The 25,103-nt window shown below is 38.2% G+C and overlaps 3 protein-coding genes across 4 annotated transcripts; 2 read left to right on the top strand and 1 right to left on the bottom strand.

The window, feature by feature from the left end:
- Positions 1 to 1,735: 1,735 nt before the first annotated feature.
- On the bottom strand, positions 1,736 to 7,075 carry LOC122995348 (microfibrillar-associated protein 3-like). Of its 2 annotated transcripts, none has more exons than XM_044370519.1 (3): positions 6,836 to 7,075; positions 5,747 to 6,041; positions 1,736 to 4,819 (listed from the first exon to the last, which is right to left on the bottom strand). In XM_044370519.1, the coding sequence occupies exons 2-3, from the start codon at positions 5,994 to 5,996 to the stop codon at positions 4,038 to 4,040; spliced, it is 1,032 nt and encodes a 343-aa protein (XP_044226454.1). In that variant the 5' UTR covers positions 5,997 to 6,041; positions 6,836 to 7,075; the 3' UTR covers positions 1,736 to 4,037. The 2 variants fall into 2 exon arrangements, with proteins under 2 accessions (XP_044226454.1, XP_044226455.1); XM_044370520.1 differs by having other exon boundaries at positions 6,775 to 6,848.
- Positions 7,076 to 8,191: 1,116 nt separating this feature from the next.
- Positions 8,192 to 18,206, top strand: fam114a2 (family with sequence similarity 114 member A2). The gene is made up of 14 exons (XM_044369587.1): positions 8,192 to 8,471; positions 9,455 to 9,690; positions 10,758 to 10,857; positions 11,360 to 11,461; positions 11,620 to 11,723; positions 12,256 to 12,390; positions 12,921 to 13,085; positions 13,204 to 13,327; positions 13,435 to 13,520; positions 13,744 to 13,845; positions 14,384 to 14,508; positions 14,613 to 14,685; positions 15,053 to 15,106; positions 16,387 to 18,206. Exons 2-14 carry the CDS (start codon positions 9,475 to 9,477, stop codon positions 16,486 to 16,488), a joined length of 1,488 nt encoding a protein of 495 aa, XP_044225522.1. The 5' UTR covers positions 8,192 to 8,471; positions 9,455 to 9,474; the 3' UTR covers positions 16,489 to 18,206.
- Positions 18,207 to 19,061: 855 nt separating this feature from the next.
- Positions 19,062 to 24,668, top strand: cnot8 (CCR4-NOT transcription complex, subunit 8). The gene is made up of 7 exons (XM_044369588.1): positions 19,062 to 19,160; positions 21,221 to 21,431; positions 21,523 to 21,716; positions 21,921 to 22,082; positions 22,382 to 22,526; positions 22,651 to 22,761; positions 23,717 to 24,668. Exons 2-7 carry the CDS (start codon positions 21,315 to 21,317, stop codon positions 23,843 to 23,845), a joined length of 858 nt encoding a protein of 285 aa, XP_044225523.1. The 5' UTR covers positions 19,062 to 19,160; positions 21,221 to 21,314; the 3' UTR covers positions 23,846 to 24,668.
- The last annotated feature ends 435 nt before the right edge of the window (positions 24,669 to 25,103 follow it).

Genomic DNA, 25,103 nt, shown 5'->3' with positions numbered 1-25,103 from the left:
TGTGTTCAGCTGTGGCCAGTCACGTAGACAACAGGTTTTGGCATGTTATATGTCCCTGACACTTACAATAATCTCTGTATTAGTTAAAATGATGCTACAGTGGTTATCAGCATATGCTGTGCTCATGCGCTCACAGCGGGGTATTACTATTTAATCAAGGTTATGTGAACTTGTTATGTTGATGCTCTCTTTTTGTCTTAGCCTTCCACAGATGGATGTCTGTCCATGACCTTTCCATAAAGCCAAATTCATTAAATTTCTTCTCTATCAGGTAAATGTCCTTCTGTGGTTTTCAGATATGCCCGAAGTCATACACCGTCAAGGTCTTCACACACAGCTGACCTAAACCTCCATGCACAGTTTATATGATTACACATACACAGGTGATCACATGGTTACATAATTAATGCAATTACTTCCCTGACACAACCATAGGTTGTAGTGAAATTTGGTACACAAGTTCATGTTCCCCCTCAGGCTTGACTGAATAAAACATCATTTAAATTATTTTTTCCTCTATATTTTATTATTTATTTATTATTATTTTAATATGGTTATATAATAATGTGAAGAAGAAGAAGAAGAAGAAAAATAAAACACATATTTTAATATTTTATCACTCATTGTTTTTATTCTATTTTTATTCTATTTCATCATCAAGTCAATTTTTTTGTTTGTCCAATGTGTTTTATGACAAATACCTCTAAAGTATGATGGTGATCAGTGTTTTTATCATTGTGAGCTGAGCATGCTGCATTTAGCTCATAGCACCTTAAATTCTTTCATTTTTTTTATTCCTTTTAAGGGATGTAAAGAACTTTGAAACTGCTTTGGTGTATGAATAAAGTTTTACTCTGATGACTTTGGCACGGACTGGATTTTTTATATGATCAGACATTAAAATGTTTAATAGATTTTGGTTACAGATGCAGAAGAAAAAGCACAGCACAGTGTAATTTAAATGTAGAGCTGTAATATATCTCAGCTTTGGAAGACGGTCAGTGACATATATATATGCAGGGAGTGTGCAGAGGTCCTTTAAGGACGGTGTTAAATTAACCTCATCAATTCTGCAGCTGGTCCAGCATCACAAACTCTTGTTCACACCCACAGAACTTTATAGAGATCCCAAAAGTTTCCAAATATATCGATGTCAGATTGAAGTGAGCACCATAACTTAAATTAAGTGTTGGAAGAAGCAGATAATTCAGTGGAAAATCAGAGTTCAACAGTGACTGTCATTTTTGTTTCCATTCAGTTGTCATGTTCTCCTTTTCTTTTGTCTCTCTCTCTGAGCTGCAAAACACTTTGGATTAACTGTATTGTGCTCAAAATGTTTCATAAATCATGGCTGAGTGCATCATTTCTAACTTTAGCCACATGCAAAGACATTCATCCAAAGTCACAGTAAAAATGGTGCCCAGCAAACCAAATGAAACGGACGAGATTGAGAACATTTACTTTCAAAATGTAATGACACATTTTCAATCTGCAGTCATTACTTCAGCCTTGTAATGTGGTGACACTTCAGCTTTCAGCAGAAAATCTCTTCCTGTTCCTTTAACAATAATATGAAGTTAATGTGCAAAAAAAAAAAAAAAACACCTCCAGAGTGTTTCAGGCAGTGAATGTACCATCATTACAGTTAAATTGCAGAACTGATGTTTTGCCCAACAGCTCCACTCTGTGGTTCATTATTGAAAGAAAGACAAGAAATAACCAACAAACAAACATGTTCAAGTTATATACAATCATTTATTTATTGTCAATTATATATTTTTTTCTCCTGTTGTCAGAAAAACAATTGCTTTCTATCCCTGAGATTTGCTGCCACACCTTTAAATATGAACCCATTTCCATGGCAACAGCCTATATACAGCATGATTCAGCTCAGCAGAAAATAGTACCACAATCACTCCAAAAAAAAATTTCTGTTCAACCATACAGATAGCGTTTCACAACTGATTCATGGTGTACACACCTGACATGATACTATTTTGTTATATAAATCCTTCTGATACACAGTTATAGAAGTTGTGAATTTGCATTTTCCAACATTTTTTGGACTCTGAACTGGTTTTTGGATTCTAAAACATTTTCTGAGAATTTTCCTTTTCCCTCAAGAACTTGAATCAATTTAATATTTTTATATATAGAACATAACCAATATAAATTTGTAACGCTTAGAGATTTCAAGTGACTCAACATTGAAAAAATATAGACACCTTACCAGGATATAACAATATATATATATTTATACAAAAGTAAACTTCTACACACAATAAATTACTGGCTCGCTGCAAATGAGTCACTATTAACCCTCCCGACCTCATTAATCACAGTGTAGTCGTGACTTCATCAGCTGCAGGAAGAGACTGTTTGATCTTGGAAATGTAAAAAGAGAAAATACTGCATCACCTTCATAATAAAAAAAACATTAAAGTCCATGATCGATTACATCTGAATATTTGTCAGCGCAATTTCAGCCGTTTTCCATCACATCAAACTCTAATGTAGAAATAATCACATTAATATTTCTCTTTCGCTGCAGCCTCTGGGAGGTGAAAGTAGCGAGAAGCTCGGTGTTTACTGTACAACTTTTTTGAAAGTTCATCTCACATTTGCATTGCTCATGCATTTTTAAAAATATGTTTATTGCTTTTGTTGAAACTGTTGCTCTGAGGCAAAGCCTAACCTGCAATTAACTGCTGTCCTCACTGACAAAGACCCACATAAACAGACACGGAGATGGCAATCCAGTCTGTGAAATGACATGGTGACATGTTTTTGAGGCGTTACTTCAAAGTCTTCTGCTTCTTCCTGTGAGTATCAGATGATTGACAGTAAGCGCTGACATGAAAACAATCGACACAATGAAATAAGGATATCTCATTGCAACATTTTTGTTCTGCAGAAGCTGACTGACTGTCAAAGTGAACAGCAGCAGACGACGTGCTCCGGAGGAGGAAAATGAGCTCTTATATCCGCTGCTACACTGGATGGAAAGTTGAAGGGAACCCGCAGCACAAACATGACAAAAACAAAAACAAAAATATATTCAAAACAAGAGGAAGTAGAATTCTCAGTTGAGCTCAGTTGATGCGGTTTAGCTCTGGTGAAACTTACTGGCATCATTTGTCCTTTTTTCCAAAATCACAAAGAAACAACTTAAAATTGAATTCAAAAAATGAATATTGCATGTTAGCAAATTATCCTCAAAGGTTTTGTTGGCCTGCTACTCTACGACCTATAACTGCAATGTCACTGATTTGAATTAAGCCAAGAAATTATGTTGAATCCCTCAAGTTTCTTGTCTGATTCTGATCTTCTACTGTAATCTTATCAAATAAAGGCAACAATATATAAAAATCACCACTGAGGCGTGGACATCTTTCTACAGATGGGTACCGATAAGCAGTTTTGATTTGGTGCTAGTAACAAATATATAAGAATTTAATATTTCTTTGGAGCATTTTGGCTCCTGAAAGTAACAATGGACTTGGTGCACTTCTTTCAACAAAAAACCCCCCCAAAATAGTAAAAAAAAAACCCAAAAAAACACGCATTCAAGTGTCTCAAAGTCCAAGGTAACCTCTTCAAATGTCTTCTTTTGTCCAACCAAGAGTAGATAATCTTCACATTTCGAGGCTCGAACCAACAAATGTTACTTTAGTAGTTTTGAAGTTTACATAGTCATTATGTCCAATATCAGCTGATGGTAGTATGTCCATTTTGAGAAAAAAAAAAAAGCCAGAATCCAACTTGTACTTGGCAAAATAGAATATTTATATTTTTCTTTATTTTACTTTCTAACCAAAAAGAATCAAAACATATTCTGTCTGTTGATCGCCTTGAAATAAAGCTGCTGCTTTCAACATGTTGTGCGACGAGATTCAGAGCCAGGATTTGATAAGAACAGGAATTGACAATCAGAACTGCTGAAATCTAAATGATAACCAACAATTTCTAATGATTTTTTGATCTTTCTGAGCACCTTAAACTTGTGTTTCTTCTGAGGGGATTTGGACTCAATCAGGTTATATGTTGCTCTCATAGGACACACTTATTCGTGAGCCTGGTGTGAGCAGAGGTAGGTGCACCGCGGCCGTCCTCTCCTCACCATTATCCTTCTCTTCTTCTGCACCAACAGCTTCAGAAACCGTGTGGACTGACACCTTGATGTCAACGCTGCCTCCATCATTCCTTCGTCCTTCACTCGACAGAAGCGCCTGACACACCTCCTCCTCCTCCTCCTCTCTATCGGAGCGGGGCGGGCCTATAGCTTGTCTGTTTCCAGACCCCTTCCTCCCTGCCTGTCCTGCAGAGTCAGGCCCGGGGTTCTCCGTCTCCACACCTGTGCGGCAGTTCAGGATGAGCGGTGGCAGAGGGATGCTCCGTGCCAGCTCCTCGACGTGACGGGCAAACTCCATAGTCTTGAACTGCGTGACTTTAGCGAGCTCCAGTGTCTTGGCCGATGTGACGATGGGAATGCGCTTGGCGATCTCAAATGCCTTCTGCAGCTTCTCTGCGCCCTCGGTGCGGAAGAACTCGTTGATGGCCCTCTCCGTCTCCTTGAGGTGGCTGCTGACCATACAGAGCCGCGCCACGTTGAGGATCATGGTGACGGTGAAGGCCACCAGGCAGACGATGACATAGTACAGGCCCAGGCCGCTGTCGGTGTGGGCGACACGTAGGGTGACAGTGTAGTTTGAGGTTCCACCGGCGCCACTGGAGGCGACACACGTATAGCGGCCGCGGTCCTCAAAGGAGACTGCAGTGATGTTCAGGGCGCCCTTTTCCTGAATCTGCCACTTCCCACCTGGAGTCAAAAGACATAAGACAACAAAACAAAGAGATTTTTAGTTTTAACAAAAACTTTAGAGAAGTGAGTTGAGAACTGGAGAAACAGGGGGAAACTTTCCCATTAAGAGCAGATTAGAAAATCCTCATCAATCAAGCAGTTTGTTGAGCATAATCAAAAACATTTATACAGGCCAACAAACCCAGTTAGCACTTATTCAATTCAAATTAGACTTAATGTCATTTGAATCCTTTGACAAATTACCACACAAAACACTACCTGGTGAAATAAAAGAAGCTTTATACCTCAGAGTACCTTTAACAAACAATAGCATGAAAGCATGTTTTAGACTCACAAACTAATGGCTAATGGTTAGTTATAATGATATGGACAAGCGTTGGGATTAAGATGTTAATAAATATTTAAGGATTGATAAATTGAATTATTGAGTAGTTCAGTGTTTTTTGTAATACCAACATACCTAAAAACTGGATTCAATGTCACAACTTCATTTCAATTTCATTCTAATATCAAATGTTTTAGTGTTCAGAGTATTTAAATAGTTTTCTGATTTGTCATCTGTGTTGTGTGGCAAAAACTAAAATTTTATGGCAATTATTACAGTTGTCACAAAGGTGTTTCTATTCTGCTATTTGGTGCAGAACGTTTTTTTACCCACCACATGCACACTTACTGGGTGTTTAGACCTCTGTTGTTGACATGCAAGGGAAGCCAAAGCATCTAAGCATCAAAGCATCCGTTGGACCATCTAAGCATCATCTAATCAACATTTAGTGTGATGTTACTTCATTTTTATGGATTTATGTCTTAAACACATAGTTGGGTGACGTTTGGCTTTACATATAACATTACTCTGTGGCACAAAAACAACTCAAAGTAATTCTTGAACCGTTTCTCAACACTCCATCCATTTTCTCCTCCTACCTGCGTCGTCACCCAGCAGAGGTCCTTTAGAGTTGTACCACTTGATGTCACCGCGGCCTCCGGTCACGTTACACTTGATCAGCGCGCTGGATCCCTCCTTCACCACGATGTCCCCGCTGGAGGGGACGCCGGCCAGCCGCACAGAGGACGCCAATTCCGACCCGTTATGAGCTCCATCCGCTGTCCGACCACTGAGCAGCAGGACTGTGAGAAGCAGGTGTGACAAGTGGTGTTTGCCAGGTAATAACATGATGAAAGGAGTTACAGCTTCAGCTTACAGCTAGACAAGACAAACCTGCAGAACAGGAAGAGACAAGGGTTACAGCTACAGAAGCAACACAGGACTGTAGCACTTTTTAGTGTTTACATACTCTGTAGTGCTGTCCATATATTACACATAAATCCACAAAGAAGAACATACTGCAGGATGTTCATGGGTTAATTTCTGATTCAATATATGAGTTTTAGCTGTGAAATTTACTATCTGAAACTTCAAGGACTAAATTTTACTCATTTAAACTCAATTTCCTCTTATCTTATTTAATCTTCCCCGCCCATCAAATACCCATATTTTTCATTTCAATAATGAATATCTTATTGGTTTCATGGACATTTAATGCATGTGTTTAAATTGTGTTAAATTGGTTCACAAACTGCATTGATTTTTAGCAATCTAATGTGAATTTAATTTCTTCCTTTGACTTTTCAAAGCCTCATATATAAAACTGTTCAGTGTTGTTGTTCCTTGCAAATTTACTAAAAATGAATTAGTGGAGATTCTCATTAGTGAGTGCTGACATTATGACACATTCAATTACAAACTGTGAGTCTATATCACCACAGACATAGTAATTCAAGTAACCCTTAGTAATTAACTCAGTATTGTGTCACATAGCAGTTATGATCATTATGATGATTAAAATAAAACCGATTTAAATAATTGAAAATTAGTGTAATAGAAATACAGTTATTAAGTACAGAATATCAAACTTCTCTGACATTATAACAGTATATCAAGCACATTTTACCAGGGGAAAACAGACACCAACACCAAACACCCAGAAGTCAGTCTGAGCCAGTAATGCTCACCTGCTGCTCAGACAGCAACGAAAACAAAAAATCCTCGACCGACATAAACATTTAACACTTTTTGTAACTTGATGTATATTCAAAAAATATATATTTTGAATCCTTTTAGTCCTATTCTGGCCTCTTGTCACTCAGCGTTCACCTGTCAGACGTTAGCAGAAAGCAAACAAACACGCTCCGTCCCGTCCTTCCACTTCCTAGTTCAGGTGAGAGAGGGGGCGTCGCCTGCTGTCAACTCTCTCAAGAAGGTAGGTGACGTCACTTGGTGGTTGGAAAGATGATTAACGATAATAAAAATAACATTAATCCATCCGGTAATATTTATAATAATAATGTTGTTGTTTTTCGTTGTTTTTAATGTATCAGTTCTACAGTAACTTACAGTTCAGCATCTGTAAAACAAGAAATTTGGAGATGTGGGGATTTCATTGTGTTTTATACTGATACTGATTTACTGATGAGATTGATTGAATGAAGAGATTATTCACAAGACAAAATGCGCTGACTCCAAGCCAAACCCAACTCTGGACATTTTTAGCATTTTGATTGCTGAATACTGTATATTTTAAAATAGGAAAGCTGTGAAAATGAGCGTATATATATATATGTGTGTGTGTGTGTGTGTGTGTGTGTGTGTGTGTGTGTGTGTGTGTATTTTTGTATTTGTATATATTGTATTTTTTTTGGAATATTTATATATTATATATTCTTACATTTTCTCCATTGCTATTACATCACATGACATTATATATATGTGTGTGTGTGTGTGTGTGTGTGTGTGTGTGTGTGTGTGTGTGTGTGTGTGCGTGTATGTATATGTATATATGTATGTATACACACACACATATATATATGTATGTATATGTATGTATATCATATAACACACGTAGATATATACATGAGTATATATACCCTGAATTCCACTGTATACCCAGGGGAAAGGGTCAACCTTAACCCCATATTAATAATAATCTAATTGTAGTTTTAATCTAATAATGTTTTGAGAAGAACTAAGTTAACATTTTGCTATGATGGTTGTTTCCAACAGGTATTTATTCTTGGGGTCCTCAGGTGGGATGAGGGTTAAACCAGAGCGGAGATATGACTAGTTTGTTGCGTGAAGTGTGTGCGCGTTCACGGGAAGGATTCTGCAGGGAGTCAGAAAATTCAGAACAATTTTACTATCTGCAAAACCAGTCTGGACCAACACCCTGTGGACTTTTGACACGGAAACCCGTTCAGTGTCAGTAGTCGCTAAATTATTGCACCAGTTTCGTTTCTGGACCCGGTGTCGGTGCTGGTTGTTTTGTTGGTTCTAAAAAAAACAACTTTTATTTTGAAAATGGTAACCGGAACTGTGGCGTCAGCGCGGCTAACCGTTGGACCTGCCAGTGAAAACAAAATGTGACGTGGCTAATCGTGCTGGACAAAAGTGAGAGAGGAAACCCAAATCGCTGAATTATTTACAGGGAAAATCAAAGGCCTGTAAACTGCAGGAACAGAAGTGTAACAAATAAAGAAGATAAATAAAGAAGATAAACTTGTCTTGCTGCTGATTTTAAGAAGGAAACTGTTAGCAGCCTGAGGCAACGTTAACTGCTAGCATCAAGACTTTGACAGCTGAGCAGGAGAAAAGGTGAGTTTGTAGCAAAACTATAAAACTGTGTGTTGTTTTTCCGACTGAGATGTGCTGTAATAATGATTAAAATAGCATACATTGCTAGAAAAAAACTGACGCTCCTCCTAGCCATAGCTAGCGTTAGTTGTGAAGTACAATGATGGATCATTAGCTAACCAAAATTATTAGCAACCCATAGTGAAGCCTGAATGTGTCACTGTGCCTTGAACAAATGACTAACAAATGACGTAATACTGCAATTATACAACAATACTAATTGCAAAATCTAAATATAAGGTAACGTTAGGTTATGTCTAACTGTCCTTTATATGTATGTGAGATACTTTCATGCACAGAGATACTGTATGTGAGTTATTTATACAGTAGATACAGTGTGCAGTATATCTATCTATCTATCTATATATATATGTACAAACATGTATATGTATGTATATGTCAGTTGGACCCCCCTTTTGTTTCAGTTTGATTTTGATTCAGGAAACCCATGCTGGATTTATTAAGCTCTCCAGCTTCATAGATAACCAACAGCTGAATTGTTGACTGCTTTTCCCTGGATGTTGTTGAAATGCACACTGGGAAATGTATTATACTGCTGGTTGAGAGGAAGTGGGTTCAACAAAACAGCAAATTAAAATGTTTTATTATAAAATAACTCCTGGAAGGAGTTTTTAAATCCATTAGTGGGCAAATTATTTGACTTTTACTTAAACATCCTATCTAGACACTGTAACAGTTTCACTATATTGTCAGTTATATGTCAAAATCCTCAAAGTGATCGTTAACTCATCCAGTCAGTCTCCAGTGCAAACCTTCTCTGCATTAAATTCTGCGGATTTGTTTATAACCCACAAAAACTCAATTTAAACTTTATTTTTTGTTCCCAGCAGTTTTTTGTTCCAAGCAACATATTGAATGCAGAAGTTTAATTGGATCCTTATGTGACTAAGATTGATATCCTTTCCTCTTTTTTCAATTTGCAGGCATGTACTAAGACATTAAGATGTCAGACAGCGAAGCTACAGCAGCTGACGGTTCAAAGGCGGCACCGGCAGAGATTCAGGATGACTCCCCTGCCGAAACTCCCGACAGCTCTGCGCCCACCACACCTGACATCTCAACTGACGTGGCCCCGACGAGGAAAGCCAGGAGGAGACCAGAGGCCAAACCTGCAGCTGAAATTAAGGAGATGCCCAAAGTAGAAGAGCAGTCTGCAAAGGTACTGATGAGAAAATCATTATTTATACCAAATCTTTAAGTACCTAGATGGATGAAAAAGGGTAAAAAGGGAACTAAATTGACTCTGGTTCCCTGGGAATGCCTGAGCATATGTATTACCCATTAATTATACTACTAACTACAGTTATTGACATAAAGTTTTGAGAGTATATGCCTTGAAATAGATGTGTTCTGCATACAGAGGACATCTGATATTACCTGGCAGTACTTTCTTATCTTAGCGTTCTTAGAGCAAATATTTAACTTGCGAGAATGTAGATTAAAATATCAAACACTTTCAATAAGGATTTTATACAGCCGTCATTGAAAGCATCCCTACGGCAACTCAGAAAGTCAGACAGCCAAAAATAAATACAGCCCATATTCAACAGATCGTCGGCTCCCTCTCCCATCATCAAAGTCTCTGTACTACAAAGACATAAACAAAAGTACTCCTTAGTCAGGTCATATCTGACTTCTCTCACCTTGGTCACTGGAAGGCGCTTCAAGCTACAACAAAAGCTTCTTTTGTTCTTCAATATTGACTCTGAACTCTGCTCTTAAATCACAGACCCTGTTCTCTTATGCATTGTATTAATTGAACCATCAGTGTTTCTTCCTGCTTGTGAATACTGTTTGTTTTGTGATGTAATATTTTGATGTCTGAAAATATGTGTAACAAGGCTTCATAATAACCCTCATGCTGACCTGGGAAAGCCCAATCAACCGACTTCCTGGTTTTATACTAAACACTATCCAGCTACTATTAAGACATTAAGTCTGAGTTTTAGCTGCAGTTTTTTTGCAAGTGTTCAAGACATGTGATAAGCCTTGTTTTGTGTCAGTAGAGGTGCACCAGGTTATACCAAAGGTCACTTCTTTTTGTGTACAAAAGTCATTGATTTTTGTCTTCTTACAACAGTCATAACTTCTCTCTCTCTCTTTGTTTTTCCTTTCCCTCCTCCTCCTCCTCCTCCTCCTCCTCCTACTATCCGGGCCTCATCCTCTCCATCGCCATGCCCTCTCTCTCTCTCTCTCTCTCTCTCTCTCTCTCTGTCTCTCTCTCAGATATCCACTGAGTCTGCAGTGGCTCAGGGCGGCTGGGGATACTGGGGCAACTGGGGCAAATCCATCTTATCCACAGCAACAGCTACTGTGGCCACTGTGGGTGAGTATAGACCACGTAACCCAATCTTTCTGTATTCTATACAGTGTGTATGGTGGTCTTTTTTTAGTAATCTAATTAGAGATTGTCCCCTAAAAAAAAACACCCAGTCATCATCGCGTCACATGCCTCAGCTTTGTCTTGCCTCGGTTCTACATCTTCATTAGAAACCAAGCGGCATGTAACATAAGTGTTCATATAAAGCTTTAATAGTTCAGCATTTTTACTGTTTAACATGATTGCATAATGCAGACTTGCAGTTACATGAGATCTCTAATAGTAGGTAAAGAAATTTCCATTAACCTTAGATTTATCATTTTCAAGGTAAATGTAGTTGTTTGTATGAATGCATGTGTGTAGGTTTAAGTTGTTCATTGCCTTTGAACAAAAATGATCAAAAAATAGTCCAAGAAATAACTAGAATTCACTCCAAAAAGCAAAATGTGTTATTCATTTGTTATAATCCGCTTATCACCCCTCTCTATCTGTCTGTCTGTCTGTCCAGGCCAGGGGCTGACCCAGGTGATAGAGAAGGCAGAGACGTCGCTGGGAATCCCCAGTCCGACCGAGCTGTCAGCTCAGGTGGAAGAAGAGCAGAAAGAACATGGTAAGATATTGTTAGAGTAAACGGGTCCAAACATCATGGATCTTTTTGTACAGACATATGAATATGAATCACACATCAGATATTTTCTCTGCATCATGTAAACATAGTATTGCAGTATGTATTGTGTGTGTGTGTGTTTGTGTTTGTTCTCCTGGCAGACGGAGCCAGCAGTGAGACCGACAGAGCGGAGGGAGATGGAACGACAGCGGTGGGAAGCGCGATGGGAATGTTGTCGTCGCTCACCAGCGTCGTGCAGAGCACAGTAAGTTGTTTCTTTTGTTTCTGTTACAGAAACGAGACAGAAGTTAACATTCTTCTAAAACTTTACATTATACTCTCAGTCTTGAGTCAACCGCCAGAAGTGTTTCTACGTTAGTTCATTAAGATGACTCGAGTTTTGACTCGAAATATGTCAAAAACAGACCAGTGGTCACCTAAAGTAGCTGCACATGAAAATTGTTTGTACCAAGGTAGATATTGTCCTTTTCTGCAGGGTGTTGAAATCAACAAACCATGTTTAACTCACACCTGAATGTTAATCTTAATGGGGTTTTATTATACTTATACTTTTTCTGCCAAATTGTAGCTTTGTGCACTTTCAGTAACTACTGATGCTTTTGTTTTTGCCCTATTTGGTTCAACATCTAAGCTAGTAGGATCATACTGTTTATTATAGTTCTTCACTGTGCATTAATTAAAGATGCTATACTTTCATGTCAGTCATTTACTAAGTGCAGGTGTTGTTGTGGATATTACACTGAAACTAAACTCTTCCTATGTTCTCCTGCTCACAGAGTAAGACGGTGATAACAGGCGGGCTGGATGCTCTGGAGTTCATCGGGAAGAAGACCATGGATGTCATAGCAGAAGGTGATCCGGGCTTTAAGAAGACCAAAGGACTGATGATCAGGAACTCCACCCTGTCTCAGGTGAGCAGACCAACGGACACATTTAAAAGCTCACTTTTAAATTGCTAAATGATGGAACGGCTGGAGAATGAATAAAATCTCCAAAATAAACAGTAAGTAGATTAGATTAGACCAAACAATCTTTTTAACTCTTTATTTCAGGTTATTTCAGGTTTCAGATAAACCAAAAGTGGTTTAAAAACTAATTAAAAAGCATAGATTTTAATGCCTTTGTTTGTGTTAAATCACTGTGCAAATGAGCTTAAATGATGACTTCGATTAAAATGGACTAAATTACTCGTAATGGATCCAAGGCACGAGAGGCGCCATAATATAATTTTAAATAAACTAAAAACTAAGCCTAGCTAAATCAGACAGGACATGACAGGATGGGATTGAACAGAGTTTTCTTTTTGCTTCCATGTTTTATCCAAACCAAACTGATCTAAACCTCAGCTGACTCAAACTGGTTTTCCCCCCCAGTTGTCTGACAGATTACTGAAGTTTTTGTCTCTTGTCTTTTAAACTCTCTGTCTGTGTCTGTCTCTCAGGTGTTGAGGGAGGCGAAGGAGCGAGAGGAGCTGCAGACGGCTGAGAAGGAGTCGCCAGATTCTGAGAAGAAGCCGGTCGCTCACTACGGGATGCTTTTTGATGAATATCAGGGTCTGTCGCACCTCGAGGCTCTGGAGATTTTGTCTCGTGAGAGCGAGTCTAAGGTACGATGGAAGTCTCATTCCAAAATATGACACCTACTGTGACATACGGAGACATCGTCTGAAATTTCATCGGGATCTGGTAAAAGCCTCAAAATATCTATATCTGTGTGTCCTGCAGGTGAAGTCGGTGCTCACCACTCTTTCGGGAGACGAGGTGGTGCAGCTCAGAGGAGAGCTGGATCTCATCAAGGACTCTTTCTCTCTGGTGGAGTTTGATGACGAGGAAGTGGACGAGAAGAAAGGTAACGTCTCCGTGAAACGGCTGTAAAACCACCAGCGCTGCAAGAGGAATACAGCACCGGAGTTGATGTAATATTTGAAATGATTGAATGTACATTTCTAATCTCAGATGAAGACGGCTCAGAGTTTGAGAAGGAGTTAACGGAGGCGTTGGAGGGTCTCAGTGTCTCTGCCACAGCCGACAAACTCAGCAAGGTACAGTTACACATTTCTGTGATTCGGATCGGATTGAGGTTGAAATTTGTGGTATTGTTCGTTTAGTCGGACAAAATAACAGGAGCATGTGGCAGTCAAATATAACAACACAGCGAAATTTCAGCCTAAAAATCAGTATATTAATTAGTATGCGCATTTGTTTTTATTGTGTCTGCCCTCTGTGTGTGCTCACATGCGTTCCTGATTCTCTCACCTCCAACAGGCCTGCAAGAGCACCTGCAGCCAGATCGCTGACATGACCAAACCAGAGAACGAGGAGGAGGAAGAGAGCGAGGAGAGCGGGAAGAAAACACTGTCTGTAGAGGTAAAGTAAAGACGAGATGAATCATCATCAATATTTAACATTACAAAAGAGGAAATCGTTTGGGGTTGCAAATTTCAAACACATTATAAAGTTTATATTACAAGGTGTGATAGAGTACTCCAACCTGAGAGCAGAAGATGTTCAGTTTAGTTCATTTTTAATCAAATTAAGTAGCACCACCCTGTGACAGAAGGATGCCACTGCTCAGTTACAGCAGACTAACAACGTTATTGAGGTACAAAGTTATTTAATTAAGTTGATTAAGATGTACAGTACAAGCTTCAAACATTGTTATGTCTGCAGTAATGCTATCATCAACATGACTGAGCATATAATGGAGTTTTAGATTTTTGTGTTTTTCACAATGAAAAGCAGGATGTTCATTTATAAACATAGTTACAACTGGATGAAACTATCTCACATGTTAAAATAAAAATGCAGTCGGATGTTACCGTACTTTCATATTTCACTCTGTGTGTGTTTCTTGATCCATTCATCTTCCTGTGTGCGCGTATGTTTATGTGTTGAATCTTGTCAGGATGTTCATGCCGCAGCCATCAGGAGTCTGGCGGAGCTGACGGCTCGATCCATCGAGCTTTTCCACAAACTGGCTGAGATGATCCTCTTCTCCAAGGGCAGCGCGGAGGCCAGCGTCCTGTCACAGTAAGACAATGTGGACGTTCTGTTTGAACATCTTCAGAGCTTTAGTAAAAAGAAATTCACAATTCCAACTGAATGTCTATGTTTTTTCTGTTGTCTGTCCTCAGGTTAACTGTTGTTCTGTGTAAAGAAATCTCACTACTTTCCAAGAAGTTCACCTCCTGCTTAACAACAGCAGGGGTAAGTGTGATGATTCAATGAAATCTCTATGTATCAGTAAGAGTTTTGCTCTACGGTTAGACTTTTTATTTAGTTTAATGTGCAAGTATAACAAATTATAGTAAAATACATGTAGGTTGTTTAGACTTTAGCCAACCAAACTACTGACTTTTCATAGGAAAGGATGTTCATCTGTTTTCATCGTTGTCGTTATCATGTCATTTTGAACCATTAAAGTAACAAAGGCTTCTGTTTGTTTCTACCCAAATTATTATGTTCTACTTCATATGTCAAACTAATCATTGCAGAGTTTTTTGATACGTCACTGCTGCAGTCTGTTCATCTGAGAGCTGATTTATAATTTGATCTAAACGTTTTTGTTTTACAGTCAAACGAGAAGGGAGATGTCCTCAACCCGCTGATAACAGGAGTCTTTTTAGAGGTTTGTGCTTTAGTACCACATCACTCTACTTCACACTATTGCAGTTTCATTTCTATCCATTTTCTTGCCTCTACAATGGGGAAAATGGTTCCCTGAAATCTTCCTCGAAGTCTTAAAAAGGACATTTGATTTGACTTTCCAATGCAAACATACACAATACCACAATCAGATTAACACAGAGATTTTTTTTATTATATGTGTAGTTGTTTTAGACATGCAAGGGTTAATTTGACATGTTTGGAATCCCACAGTTGTCAATTCTTTAACCTCTCCTGTTTAATATTTATATGCTTCTGTTTGGCTCGATAATTACCAAGGTGGGCTTACAACTAACAGTTACTTGCATTATCCAATAATCTTTTAATGGACTATTTACTTTATTAATCGTTTTGCCTATACAATGTCAGAAAATAGTGTAAAATCCAAGCTGACGTTGTCTAATAGGTTGTTCTATCTGACCAACAGTCCAAAACCCAAAGATATTAAAATAAAGCAGCAGATCTTCACACTTGAGAAGTTGGAACTAGTAAATGTTTAGCATTTGTGTTTGTAATATTACTCAAATGATTAATTGATCATCAAAATAGTAGCAAATTAGTTGTCTTTCAACCAACTAATTGACCATTGACCAACCATTTGTTTCAGCTTTACAGCAAACACAAAATCAGTTGTTCATAGTTATGCAGATGACACACTACTCTACATTTCATTGCTGTTGTCTCTTGATAACATGAGATGGATGTCACAAAGTCCCAGTTCTCTCAAACAACTGAAAGTCAAAGATTCTGACTTTGATTCTTATTCACACATCACAGGATTATTTCCAAAAATGTGATGCTTTCTATCCTAATTAGATTGAAAAAAAAAAAGAAATCTTATTTTTTCGCCACATATTTAGTCAGTTATTGAATCGTAAAATCTTATTCTCTTAAAATGAGTTTTTTAGTTTATTTAAACAGAAAAAAAGACAAAAGAACTGAAAGAATTTCCTAAAATCAAGAGTCCTCTTCTTCATAGTGCAGCAATCTACCTTCTGCTGCCTTGTTTAAATATACTGAACTATACTGAAGTCCTCCAACAATAAGGGGGAACTGCACTGGGAAGAAGTGGAATTATCTTACATCATTGGCAGAAATGTTTCGATTTAAAGGTTAAAAAAGGTTTCGTACGCTGAACAGCATCCTAAGTAACATGTTATGTAGTTTTGCAGCTAAACCGTCTTCATGTGTGTTATAAGGCTGATATTAAAATACTGTGTGATTGATCTTCTTCCCTCACAGGCGTCCAACAGTGCTTCCTACATCCAAGATGCTTTCCAGCTGCTGATGCCCATACTGGAGATCTCCCACATCCAGAGGAGAACTGAATCCACAGAGCAGTGAGCAGCCGACGTCACCGCTGCCCTCCATCGTTGCCATGACGCCGGGACTGTCACAGCAGAAAACTGACACATCCTTAAAACTTTTTTTTTTAAAAATCACCTGCATCAGCTTTTACTCTGTCTGGTTTTCAGCTCAGGACAAAATCAATTTCACGCCTGGGAGTAAAAGTGTGTTTTTTTTTTTTTTTTTGTCAAACAGTGTTAACTTTTTTGCATTGCTGGTTTATTTGTGAAGTACAGTAGATGGACTCATTGAATTACAGTGTTGAAGAACGTCTGGATCTACCAGGCACAGTCTAAGGGAAACATCTGTGATAAAGAGGGAGAAACATATTATTTCTCCTTTTATTCTAACATGTACACTACTTTTTTTTTCAAACAGCACTTGAGTTCTTGTGAACGTAAAATTCTCAATTCTGCCTCAGAGAACACATAAAAGGACATAAAGGATGGGAAACATCAGTGGTCATTCGTTTTCAAGAAAAGGTGTGTCGCAAAATAAATAAGTAAGATATAGTGATAATGTATTTTTCTCTTTACTGAGCAGTAAATAGTTGGTTTTCTATGCATATCTTTTTAAAACAGTTGCCATCCAACATATGTCTGGTTCTGGAGGCTAAGCTGGAGGCTAAGTATCTTTGCTAAAGGATTGAACTCGCAGACAGTTTTAAAATTTGATTTGTGACTCTTCTCTGTAGCCACCAGGCCATCGTTTATCTGACAAACTGGATTCTAGCTGACTCAATAAGCCTTGGGTGCACAGATTGCTCTTTTTAGTGTCTGGTAACCTTGGTATCATCCTCAAATCATGAGCAGACTGGCTTTAAACAGTCTGTCATCAAGTCTGCAATTCGACTTAGATGCTGTCTTTGCCTCTGATACTCTTTTTTTTTTTTTTTTTTAACAGATTTTCTGAGTTTTGTAACTCAGTATCAGCTTTAAGTGAGTATTTTCTCTTCAGTATTTCTGCAAATACTGGACCTCCTCACATGTTTCAGACTCTCCATATTCAGATCACTTCCTGTCTGATTTTCTCTTAATCCTTCTAAGGCTAAAGACTCGAGTTGGATGAATTTAAAAAAAAAAAAAAAAAGATTTTCTGTTACTGCAGTAAGACTTGAAAGCAAAAAGTCTCAAGTTTAATCCTGATAAAATCCTGGAACCATTAAAAATACTGTACAAGGCAAATCTAGAAAATACTGTACAAGCTTAAATGTTTAATAATTTGGTGTCTTCATTGAAAAGACTAATCAGCTTTTTAGAAAAACACTATTAAAAGCTTTGAATGTTGTCTGAATGTTCAAATAACACTGCATATAGGTAGCCATGGCGACAATATTAAGACATGCTGACTAAATCACCTGGGATTCACTGTCATTCAGACATAAATGACAAAACTTACCACTCTTTCTTCCCCTCTCGTAAATTTTCAATGTTGAAGAAATATACAAACATACAGATTGTAAATTATAGTCGTTTAAAGCCTATTTCTCTGTTTAACATAATCTCAAAACTCCAGGTGTTCATTTATCAGACGAAGGAGCTTCTACTTGCTATGAAGATTGTGTGATTTTCTTCTTTTAGCCAGTTATCTTCAATAAGATTCAGTTTTTCTGATATTGAACTGCTAACAGCTTTGTGTTGTGGGCAATATACTGTACTGTACATCAGGTATTTGAGATGGTTTAAAAATAAATGTGCTTTCTTATAGGCCCAATCTGTGATTTGTGTGTGTAAATAACATGTTTAGTCATCTAATCTAGTTTTGGCATGTATGAAAAGATGTTAATTTAGAGGAATCTTGTGTTTTTTTTATTTGTGGTTTTTGCTGGGGGACACACCTGCCCCTTTGTGTGTCTTTGGTCGAGTTTTTTTTTTTTTTTTTTTGAGTTCCAATGAACTCCAACAGGACTGTTTCTTTGGCTGAAAATAGTTCCAGTGGTGGCGGATGTATTAAGATCTTTTTCTCAAGTAAAAATAGCAATACCACAATGTAAAAATACTTCATTACCAGTAAAAGTCCTGCATTAAAAATGTTACTTTAGTATTATTTGCATAATGTACTTAAAAGTACTCATTATGCAGAAAAGAAGCCCTGAGAGGATTATACCATTATACATTATAATATTGGATTATTACTACAGATGTTCTAATCTGCAAATTGGGTTTTAAAATAATGCATCCTGTTTTATATGCTCGTCACATGTTTTGTAAAGTAACTATAATTCTCAAATAAATACAGTGGAGTAAAAATAACAGTATTTGACTCTGAGATGTCATGGAGCAGAAGTATAAAATAGTATGAAATGGAAATAGTCAAGTAAAGTACAAGTAACTCAAGTACAGAACATTTCACCACTGAATAATAACAATGCCGTTAGTTTTTCAAATGTAGATTTTCACACTTTTTTTTAGCAGTAAAACAAACACAATTCAAGTCCTTTGTATTTGAGTGTCATCAGAAATATAAAATATGTCAATATGTACAACATAAGGTCTAGTTGCGCGTCGTTGTGCACTCCAGCACAGTAGGCGGCAGTGACACGTTTATCGTTTAGCTGCGATCCGCCAATAAACACAACGAAGGAGAAGCAGGAGGGGAAAGAAAACGTAGAAGAAGACGACAGACGCGCTACAGAATAGCTTGGCAGGTTACGTCGAGGAAATTGTCAGGTAAAACAGTTTTCTTTAGTTTTATACTTCACTCAGTAACACTTTGGCATGTCTACAAGGTGCGTAGCCGTTGTGACTTATTGAGAAGTGAAAAAAACAGAGCCGTTTCATTTAATCTTTGCTCCGGTGATGTTAGCTCTCTCGATAACGCGAGGGTTAGCTTGTAAACGTTAGCCCTTCATGCTAAGCACTCAGCTAGTACTTTCAGTCCTTCGCTGCGACGTCGTTGCTTACAATTAACAGTATTTCAGACTTAATAGTCACTAAAAACTCCAGAGGTGTTAGGAGTCATTAACTGTTCCCAAAGACATCAAGTTACGTTGAACACGTTTTATATTTGGTGTCAATTTGATAGATATCAGTTGAGTTAGCTTGCCTGAAAGTGTAAACAACTAACGTTACCACAGCTACAACGTTAACGTGAGGTCAATTCATCTCGAGTATATTATACATTGCTTTGTGTTGCTATACAAAGAAATATTTTTTTAACATCCCTAACGAGCTGCACGAAAATGTTTTTGTCCTTGGAAATTAATAAAAAAAAAAGAAATGCCATTTCTGTCAATGAGAGTAGAGGCTAATTATTAAAAACGCCTCTCAGGACAATTCAGAAGTTGAATCATCACCTCTAAAGTAGGTTCAACAGAAACTGTACATTATAGCTTTCATGGAGGTTTGTTTAGATAACATTGCTTTTGGCTTTGTGTTCTTAATAGACTGGAAACAGTGTGGTGCACCAGTAAAATGCACTCATGCAGCTGGTAGTACATGTGCTGGCTTTTGTCTTCAAAAAGTGGCTTCTTCCCGCATTTAAAACTCTTATGAGCGAATGTTTTACGGTAATATTCAGACAAAAAGCAACATGAGAAACGTGGCTGACAGAAACTAAAATATCTTCCTTCCTGCTGTTTGGAAAACACAGTGGCTCTTAACATTTCACTTACTACAGCTTAAGGTTGTCTTTTAAAACAGTTAATGAGCATTTCAGAAGATGTAGCCTGTGAGGAATTACTACCGTTGTGATTCATGTCACTAAATCTGCAAAACACATTTGAACTTGTTTAAGACAAAATGTGAACGTGACAGACATGACTTGGGACTCTAAATCTATAATTGGCATTTGTTCCTTTTTGTCGATTCATCGATTAGTTGCTAACTATTAAATTAATCGCCGACACTTTGATAATTGATTAATTGTTTTGAGTCACTTTTTAAAGAACATTTCCAAATTATCTGATTTCAGCTTCTCAAATATGAATATTCTCTGGTTTCTTTAGTCTCCTACAATATAACTGAATATCTTTGGGTTGTGGACTGTTGGTCGGGACAAAACGACACAAATATGAGGACGTCATCTTGGGTTTTGGCAAACAGTGATCAACATTTTTCACCACTTTCTGACATTTTATGGACCAAACAACCAATCAATTAATTGAGAAAATAATCGTCAGATTAATCAATAATGAAAATGATTACTAGTTGCAGCCCTGAACTGTGGTGAGATGACAATGGTCCTTGTATTCTTGTTGTAAATCAAGACAAAATATGAACACTTAAGACTTATGATTGACATTTGCTGCTACTATGTGATAATCAGTGGTAAAATGATGACATTTGCAGCCCTGCACAGAATATAATATTCTAATTTCAGAACAGTAATGTTCTCTTGCTAAACTGTTGACTTATTTAAACTCTTTTTCAAAAGATTCAACTTAAATCTGTTTGGCAGATTCTTGTCCCACTGCTGTAGTGATGCTTTGTGTTTTCTTTGACTCTAATGAAGACACAGTCGTGTGAAAACGTTAGTCTGTTTGCACTATTAGAGGGAGCAAATCAATCAGTGTGCTCCAGTCTTTTCTCTCTGAGCTTTGTATGTTTTTTAATAATGATGCTGTCAAACTTGTCTTAGTCTATTTACTAAAGTTGCTTTTAATGTGTAAACTTTGTTGTAACGACAGCAGCGTCGCTTCTCATCCTCGTTTATCTCATCTTGTCCTGATGTCAGTGTTGAGGTGAGATTTGCTCACTAACTCGTTTTTTTTTTTTTCATCCTCTTTCAGAGTTGTTTCCTCATCACACCGCCACCCTTCAGCCCCCCCTTCACCAGCAGCTGCAGGATTGTTGGGGTTTTAGATCTTTTCGTGACCTGCCAACATGCCAGCCGCACTTACAGATTCCAGTCAGATAATCTGTGAAGTCTGGGCGAGCAATGTGGAGGAAGAAATGAGGAAGATCCGGCAGATTATTCAAAGCTACAATTACATCGCCATGGTAAGAGATGAGGAGTCATTAACAGCAGGATTTATGTCAAATAACATGGTGCAAATATTCAGTGTTTTTTCTTCATGTCTTTTTTCACCAGGACACAGAATTCCCCGGGGTAGTTGTCCGACCTATCGGTGAGTTTCGCAGCACAGTGGACTACCAGTACCAGCTGCTGAGGTGCAACGTCGACCTCCTGAAGATCATCCAGCTCGGCCTCACGTTCATGAACGAGGACGGAGATTATCCCCCCGGCACGACGACGTGGCAGTTCAATTTCAAGTTCAACCTCACGTAGGTCGACTTTTACACTCATCAGGACAGGAAGCTGTTTATTATTCTGAAATCTTTCTTAGATTTCAAAAGAATCAGCAAATCCCATCTACTGTTACACAGCCAGAATTTATGATCATCCTCACTTAAAAGACTCATCAGCTGAAGGTTGAGCTTGATAAATTAATATCTTTTTTTTTTTTTTTTTTTTTTGTCTCATCACAGAGAAGACATGTACTCACAGGACTCCATAGACCTTCTCCAGAACTCCGGCCTCCAGTTTAAAAAACACGAAGAAGAGGGAATCGATACGCTCTACTTCGCCGAGCTTCTCATGACGTCCGGTCTGGTGCTGTGTGAAAACGTCAAGTGGCTCTCCTTCCACAGGTCGGTCGTTTGAACTGGTCTCAGCGAAACCTGCAGTTTCTTAAATGTTTTACAGATTCAGTGCCTGTGTTTTTTTTTTTTTTTTTTATAGCAAATCATTTAGATATGTACTTGTATGCTAAAGTGAGACATCTAATCTAACCGCTGGGAGTTTCCCAGTTACTGCACTACTTAAAGGTACTTTAACATTGGCGTCAACTTCCAGCCGTGACGACTGTTTATTAGTTTGAACCCAGTATCATCAGTTTGTAATCCAGACCACCCTGACCTGAACCCTCCTGTTCTGTTCCGTCTCTCAGCGGCTACGACTTCGGCTACCTGGTGAAGCTCCTGACAGACGCGCGGCTTCCCGAGGAAGAACACGACTTTTTCCAGATCCTCAACTTGTTCTTCCCCGCCATCTACGACGTCAAATACTTAATGAAGAGCTGCAAGAACCTAAAGGTATCATAGCCTGAGTTCAACGTAGCAGTTTGAAGCTGTAGTAGATGACGGCGTTCGTGTTTTAAGGAAATCAAATCATGTCAGGAAAGAGTCTTGAGACTTCTGTGTGATGCGTTTTGTTCAGGGAGGGCTGCAGGAAGTGGCCGACCAGTTGGAGCTGAAGAGGATCGGGAGACAGCATCAGGCGGGATCGGACTCGCTGCTCACCGGCATGGCTTTCTTCAGGATGAAAGAGGTACGAGCTCACAAATACCCAGCTGTGAATGCAGCATTTACACCCCGTTTTTCTCTTAACTTTTGATTAATGGAAAGAAGAATCTTAACTGTCATCACCACCACAGGACCTTGTTTACTGTAAACATCACATAGGAGCATACAATCAGTTTGAAAAATACTTTGAAAACTTTACTGCTTAAAAGTCTGGGAATTTATGGTGAAAATGTGGTAAAACTGAGAGACATTGCCCTGAAATAGACACTTAAACATCTAGGAAGATGTTAACGTATTCTGTGACTTGATAAGAAATTTCAGTTTAATTGCTACTGGTAACATTTTAATGGAAAAGTCCAGTCCACAACCCAAAGATATTCAGTTTACTATCATGGAAGCCAAAAGAAACTAGAAAATCACATTTAAGAATCTGGAACGAGACAATTTTAGTGTATTTTTCTTTAAAAATGACTCAAAACAATTGATCACAATAGTCAGCGGTTCTTTTTCAGTCGATCAACGAATCGTTGCAGCTCTACTTTATTTTGTTAACCAATCACAGCGCTGCAATATTTAGATAAAGGTCTCAAAGTTTAATAGCATTGAGTTGAGGTTTCTGTGACACTAAAGCATCAATATGAAACAGTCATAGAGCTGCAACAATTAGTCGATCGACAGAAAATTAAACTGTTTTAGTTTTTTTTTTTTTTAAGGAAAAATGCCAAACAGTTGCTGGTTGCAGCTTCACGTTTTTGTGTCATACATGATAATCTGATTTATTTTTGGATTTTGGGCTGTTGGTTGGACAAAAGAAGATGTTTGAAGACATCACCGTGGGCTCTAAAAAAAATTATAACGGTCATTTTTCTCTATTTAATGTATTCTGTGGGACTTTTAAGTAAACAGCATGTACGGATATTAGCTGTGAGTTTAGTACCACGGCGGTCATCAAACTGACATCTTTCTATCATTTCGTTCAGCTTTTCTTTGAAGACAACATAGACGACGCAAAGTATTGTGGGAGACTGTACGGCCTGGGCTCGGGCTCCAGCCAACCCCAGAACGGCCTCTCCAGCTCGGGCCAGGAGGAGACGAACAACAAGCACTGACCGAGCGGTCGACTCTCTCAAGTGGAATACGCACTTGTTTTTAAAACCCCAACCAGCAGATTTCCCCCTTCGATTTCCCCCCCTCCACCCCTCCCTCCTCCCACCCCCCCCTTTTCAACCTTTAATCCCTGAACAAGACGACTAAATCTTATTTCTTTAAAATTTCCCTCCTGAGTGACTGTAAAAAAAAAAAACAAAAAAAAACGGGACTCGCAGCGACAGTGGATCCTTCACTGGCTCGCTCACTTTCACACTCTCACCACCAGACCGGACGTTTCTTTTTAGTCGCTTTTACTGAGTATATGGCCATATATTCAGAACACTTTTTAAAATCTTTGTTGTTGTTGTTGTTGTTTTTTTTTACAGCATTAGCAACACCCTTCTTTAACAGCATGGGACCAGCTCCTGTATCATACTGTGATTTCAGACCAAACTATTGACAATAATCAGATTCTTCAGTTCAGACTATTCTCACCAGCGGGACTTTGCCTCTTGTAGCAGGGATTTCTTTTTTTTTCTTTTTTTTTTTTTTTTAAGTTAATGCTGGAAGGGCCTGTAAATTAAAAATGTATAATTTTGATGAAAATAAAAATGTTTTAGCTTTTTTCAACACAAGAAACTTTTAACAGTGGGCGTCAAAGTGTATAACTGTGCCTGGTTATGCATGTGTTTCAATGGGCAAACTACTGTTGTTCTGTACATTCACCGAACCGAACTGTCCCACCGTCAGGTTTACAGATGTTGTGGTTACACTTGTTTTTACATTATACATTGTTTTAAACAGTTGTATATTAAATTGTTTTGTATTTTGAATGTAAAAGTATTAAGTATTTGATCTTTTTCCACTAAGTAGCCATACACTGACACAGCTTGTGCAACATCTATGTCTGAAAAGGCTTCATTTGAAACTCTTTTGTGAAGCAGTAGGTTGAGGTTTAAAATGAAACGTTCACATCCTTCTAATCCTTGTCAATTCAAATCAAATTGTTTGAATTATTACATTAAGCTGATGTCTGTTTCAGACATTTCTTTGTTGTAACCCGAGTACCAGATCCTTTTGACTCGTCATAAAGCACAAAATATTTTCATGATTTTTGAGGAGCAACAAATTACCAATAGACACCCATTTACCAGTGAAGAATAATAGCGCTCAAATAAGGTCATGAAAGTATGTAATGTTTTAAAAAAGCTGGAATCCTGCCTAGCAACAAGTGATGCATTGCTTCAGTTACCAGACTCTCCTTCAAGAAAGAACCTA

Source organism: Thunnus albacares, chromosome 13, assembly GCF_914725855.1.
Source record: "Thunnus albacares chromosome 13, fThuAlb1.1, whole genome shotgun sequence".
Taxonomy (NCBI): Eukaryota; Metazoa; Chordata; class Actinopteri; order Scombriformes; family Scombridae; genus Thunnus; species Thunnus albacares.
The sequence above is the reverse complement of the archived record's forward strand: the minus strand, read 5'-3'. Positions and strand labels throughout refer to the sequence as shown.